This window comes from Adelges cooleyi, unplaced genomic scaffold, assembly GCF_023614345.1.
Source record: "Adelges cooleyi isolate 19-005CV unplaced genomic scaffold, UGA_ACOO_1.1 ACOO_flye_CR_arks_rails_tigmint_CR_PRNA_574, whole genome shotgun sequence".
In the NCBI taxonomy this organism is placed as follows: domain Eukaryota; kingdom Metazoa; phylum Arthropoda; class Insecta; order Hemiptera; family Adelgidae; genus Adelges; species Adelges cooleyi.
In genome coordinates, this window is record NW_026096268.1 from 11,828,077 (window position 1) to 11,833,699 (window position 5,623).

The 5,623-nt window shown below is 39.3% G+C and overlaps 1 protein-coding gene across 1 annotated transcript; it reads left to right on the plus strand.

Annotated features, from left to right (window-relative positions):
- Nucleotides 1-973: 973 nt before the first annotated feature.
- LOC126842848 (uncharacterized) lies at nt 974-5,423 on the plus strand. The gene is made up of 3 exons (XM_050580038.1): nt 974-1,235; nt 4,096-4,306; nt 5,071-5,423. The coding sequence occupies exons 1-3, from the start codon at nt 989-991 to the stop codon at nt 5,210-5,212; spliced, it is 600 nt and encodes a 199-aa protein (XP_050435995.1). The 5' UTR covers nt 974-988; the 3' UTR covers nt 5,213-5,423.
- Nucleotides 5,424-5,623: the final 200 nt, after the last annotated feature.

Here is a 5,623-nt window from a genome sequence, read left to right on the forward strand (position 1 = left end):
TGAATTATTCAGAACTTTTTGATCCGGGAAAAGTTCCAAGTAGGATAACTTGGTACACAATAATTGTCTGTTTAGTGGTATAAATGTTATAGTTTTAATTTATGTTGCAAAAAATGTAAATTTTGACAGAAAAGTGTTCCGAACCTATGACTATAAGTAATATTATGACATAGGTATTATATTTGTACTAAGTTTTCCGGCAAAATATTATACAGCTAACACATTTCAATCATTATTTTCGGAAATTTAAAGTCGATGAAGGTGCGTTATCAAAATATTATTATTTGTTTGTAAATGGATTCGTTGTCTAAAGTATTGCCTCCTGACAAGTACTTTTGAAATTGTCAGTTAACACTATGAATCCACTCACCCCTTCAATTGGTGTGTCACGTTTGATTTCCTATTAAAATTAAACGCAGTAGCGCTTTCTATGTGCCGGCGGGGGGGGGGCGAGGGGAGGTTTGAAAGGGTTCTTCGATGACAAATGTTGACCTATACAAGGTCGAGGATACTATATACTATACAGGACCTTTTAGGTCGAGTTTGCACCGTAGGTCAATCCAATTTTGGTCGTTTCTAGAGCCTGATTTCTACGACGGCGGCGACGGAATGTTGGAGTGTAAAACTTTCGCCGCCGCCGTCGGTCGCAGCGGGTTAGGTTTGTCAGTGCAGTACATACGTACAACGCGAAAGGCTATAGGAAGTGAATGATTTCTTGTATTGCGGAAATCCCAGACACACACACACACACACAGGTCATTATTACCGTACTGTGCCGCGGTTTGCCGGAGGAACATAACATTAATATTACCCGTACCTACAACTCCCACTTCCGGCGCCACCGCCAGCACCACCCGGTTTTTCAAGGTTCCACGCCGATTACATAATGCAATACTGTAGGTACACTACAACCGCACCGCTCTGCGGGTACTTTCGTTTTTAGCCAAAAAGCCGGCGGCCTGCCAATCGTCACTTTCACTCTTCGGTAATGTCGTTAGTGCACCCGTGGATCTCCGCCATGAAACAGCTCGTGCCGTCCGCCGCCGTCGCCGGCCTCTTGGTCGCCCAAACTTTGCTGCTGATCGCCACGGTCGACACGCCGTGGAAGACCACCGGCGTCCGGGCCCAGGACAGCCCCTTCGAGCTGCCCGTACAGCTCATCGGTTTCCCCGTCATCATCATGGCCGTGAAAATGTCCAACTTTGTCAAAAAACTCGCCTACTCCCTGAGTCCGAGTAAGTATACTAATATGCTGTAATAGGTATATTCTGCTTTTCCAATCCCAATTCCCGAAATCCGCAACTCTGACAATATTATATTTTATACGGTTTGTGTACCTACCTGCAAAGGCGCTATTCCGTTTCTCCGCTGTCTACACGGGTAAGACACGTTTGCCGTCTTCTGAATGGGGAACGGAAAGCACTAAGGGGCAAAGGATAGGCAATATTTGACATAAAATGATCTAATACCCGTTTTTCATACGCCTACTATAATTTCAAGGTGAACGCGCATATTACAATTTTCTAATGGTAATACTTTTCTAGTTATTTTTCTTCGAGTCAAGTCATTTTCTGGCGTATTAAGTTGTTTTTTTTTCTGGCAAAGCTTACTATTTTTCCTATGAGGTCTAAAAGGTCGATTTTTTATTTAGCGATTAATTAGATGTATTAGAAAAACTATTGAAAAGTAAAAATAAAAACGCTTATAAGGATTTTTTGAAAACAAAAATAAAAAAATCAGCCTTTTAGCTCCCATAGACACTTCAGAAAGTGACTCCGCGTTTTAGTCTTTATTTGTTAAAAAAATTGACGCTTTCCGTTCCCCTTAAGACTAGTTGTGTAACACATTATACTAAACAGGCCTTTATACAAAACGGTCGTCCTATTTTTTGTTTACATGAAAGTGACCCTTCTGCTTTTTTATCTATTCTGTGTTTGAACCAACGCTGGCAATTTTGCCAATAACCAATGGTACACGAACAGCCCAAACCGGGCAGCAGGCAGATTACCTAAAAAGCGGTTTTGGTCGAACCGACGTTAGTATAATAAGTAGCTCGCAAGACTCGCGTAACGTTAATTCTCCAAACTGGTACACCTCTTTCTTACATCATACACAACACAACATAACATATTATTATTATGTATTCCGGTCTCGCGGCGTCTTCACGTTATGAGCGCAAGTTTTTGATTTTCTTTTTACATTTCAAACATAGTCTGCGTATACCGCACGTACACTCTTCTTTAAACGATGACGATTTTGACCGTAGTTGGTTTGTTTTGCAATTTTGTTGCCAGTCAAAATCGTATACCTACCTATTGTACTTGACCGAGCGTTTTACTGGCGCAACACGTGGCACATTAACCCGCGGCTGTGTACAAGGTGTAATTTTAAATTAACGCATTGCTATACACACCTGTTATAACGTGTATTGTAGGCGGATTTGTTCTTGATCAACACCGGCCGGGTTTCCCAAGAAATTCGGTAATTCGCGGTCAATTAAGCGTTAGGAAAGCGACCAACGCTTGTAATATTATAATCTGTTGTGTCCATATCGAAATACACAATATTGTATTATTATACCTACATATTAAACGAAAAACAATTGGCCAGAAGGCCGACCTTACATAAACATAATAATATACACTACACTCGAGTCCGGCTGCAGCAGCTTGTTCACCACCATGTAGTAGATAATATATTGTCTAATCGTCGGATAGAGATGTATAATAAGTGTAACGTTATGGTAATCGAAGGACGACATTCCGAAATGCGGTGTAGCCGAAATTTCCAACTGCCCAGTTGAAATAGGGCAAATTGTCAAGGGAAAAATGATCAATACTGTAAGCTCTGATTATTGTTTTTTCATATTTTACATGTAGCGGTGTAACTCGCTGTATCTCTTAAATCCAAAAATCCCAATGCCAATGTTGGGCAAAATTAAGTTAAACCACTCAACGTCAAAATAAACTTGTAACACTAAAACTGAAAAAGTATTACAGGGTTTTGTAAAACAAAATTCACAGAAAATAAAAATTTCAATCTCATCTGCCAAAAGTTACAATAATTGAATAATTTTTATTTTATCAATCGCCAATTTTTTTAAAACAATTTTCTGTATTTTTTGTTGAGCTTGTTGAAAAATTCTTGTAAAGTTATTAAATTTGAATACTTTTTGAGAATATTTGAAAAAAAATTAGCATATCCATAATAATATAAGTGTAATGAGGTCTGTACCCGTTTATATATTTGAATAACAATAATATATTTGTTTTAAACGTGAATCGAAATTTTTTTGGGGGAGATTTCAACCTGATTATATTGGAAAATATTACCAGCTAAAATGTGATTTACTGTCATTTAGTGTGCTGTTTTAAACTATTTGGATTAGACCAAACGATTTTTCGGAGCTTGTCATACATTAATACAGTTTGATACTGAAATTTGTCATTGTCAAAGACCAAAGTACATTTTTAAATGGTTTTCTTTCATATATCTAGTTGTAGTATATTATTACATATATATATTTATTGTGTAGTCGATCGAATTTAATTAGGCGCGTCCTCGCGTTTAACGTGGACGCACAACAATGACGGCGTATAATATGATAATAATATAGCAGGCGAGCAGGTTAGGTACATTATTATTGTTACTAGGTATTACTTATTATCTAATAAGGATGACGCGCTAATGGAGTGCATTACTGCAGTAGTAGTTCTAGTAAGTGCGACGAAACACTGCGACGGCGGTAACAGCACGTGACCGTTGGCCAATCGTGTATGTAATTACGCAAACTCGGTGCTAAGACCACCGTTTCTTATTGTAAATCCTTATGTGTCATTACCGTCAAGTGTACACATACAAATGTGTGTGTGTTGTCTGTATGTGTGCCATAGTGTGCAGAGTTATAATATAATAATAATATTATATTTGTCTGTACAACAATGACGTTGCGCAAAACGGCTTGTAGGAACACCGCGAGCGCGCGCACCTGATTAAGCCGTTATAACACACACACAATCGCTTATGTGACATGTGTGTGTGTGTTTTTTTTTTTTTTTTTTGTTTGTCTCATTGTGTACATTTTATTGTTGCCAGGCACTTACAGGAGGTCGAAAGCCAAGCGGGACGTGTCGGGCGCCATTGCCGCCGGCGGTCTGGATACGGTCAAGGCGCAGGAGATGATCCTGAAGGAAATGGGACCGGACGCTTGCGTTTACGAGAAAGTGTGCAAAGCGTACGCCGAGGCGACGGCCTTGGCCAAAAAGGGCGACAAGGAAGACAAGATGGACTGGGAGAAAATCATCAGGTACGTACACCACCCCACCCCGACCGCCCACCGGTGGCGTACTTACAATGTCTCCCCGGCTAGCCTAACCTAACCTACCTCGCTTCTATGTAAATTTTACCCTCGTGTGGCCGGACCGAAAAACGGTGCACTATGTTTCTTCAAGCGCGACAGTCTGTTGACCGGTTACAGTTTGTTTGTGTACACTGTTGGTTGTTTTTAAAAAAAAGGTTTCCAAAAAAAAAAAAAACGCGTTCGTCGGGTGAAAATACAACTAATGCAATTTAAATTGTTCTACTTTTGTTATGAAAATATAACTTTTTCTTCTTCTCGGGTAAATCAGTCACTAGGCCTATCCCGACGTACAACATTGCCTCCAGTTTTCCTTATCCTCCACTCACCACTTAGCGTGTCCTTAACATGTCCAAAAATCAGCTTTTTCCGCGTCAGAACCAAGGTATTTTTTTTCATAGCTTTTTCTTAACGGCCATGTCTCCGCTCCATAAGTAATTAAACAGGTCGTATTAATGTAATGTATAATTTTCAGATCCTTCGACAGTGATCGCGACCCAGTAATTTCTCAAGACAATTTTTTTTTTAATTTAATTTTCTCCGACAGTAATGACCCCCTGAAATTTCGGTTAAAGAAACCTAACACTCTACCTAATATTGTTATAATGAACTGTACCTCGTCCCCTGATCATCCCCTGTAACACACTGCACACAACAACCGTGTAATACTAATTACTATAACACCGTGTATGTAATATATGTTTTTTTTACAGCGGTTACATGGAGACGGGCGAGTCGAAAAAGAAATACTACATGCTCAGCGTGTTCTTGGGCGACGTGCTCGGGTCGCCCGAGTTCTGTACGAGGATCGTGAAGAAAATCAAACGATGCGAAAGCAAAATGCGTCTTTACTGACGGCGGGGAAGAGGGTCACAGACAAGGCGAAACCGTTGATTACTATTTATTTCATTGTCGATAATATTATTGTTATTTTTATACACATAAGCCGCCGCCATCGAAAAACGTGTACATAATCAAAATATTACCTAATTGTAAAATAGATTTAATAATAATAATAATATATATATATATATACATGATAATATGTTAATATAACGTGTGATATTTAGATATGTTTTAATTATCCGCGGTTTTAGGTTTGAGAAGACTGTATACGCGCCCGGCCCGGCTAATCTAAGTCTTGATTATTATTTAATCGCACAGTTTCTAAACGCCACCCTTTACAGGGACTTAAGTGTCAAGCGCTAAAATGAGGTTTTTACAAACCCTGCTGATGTTTTTACTACATCCACCGACAAACGTATT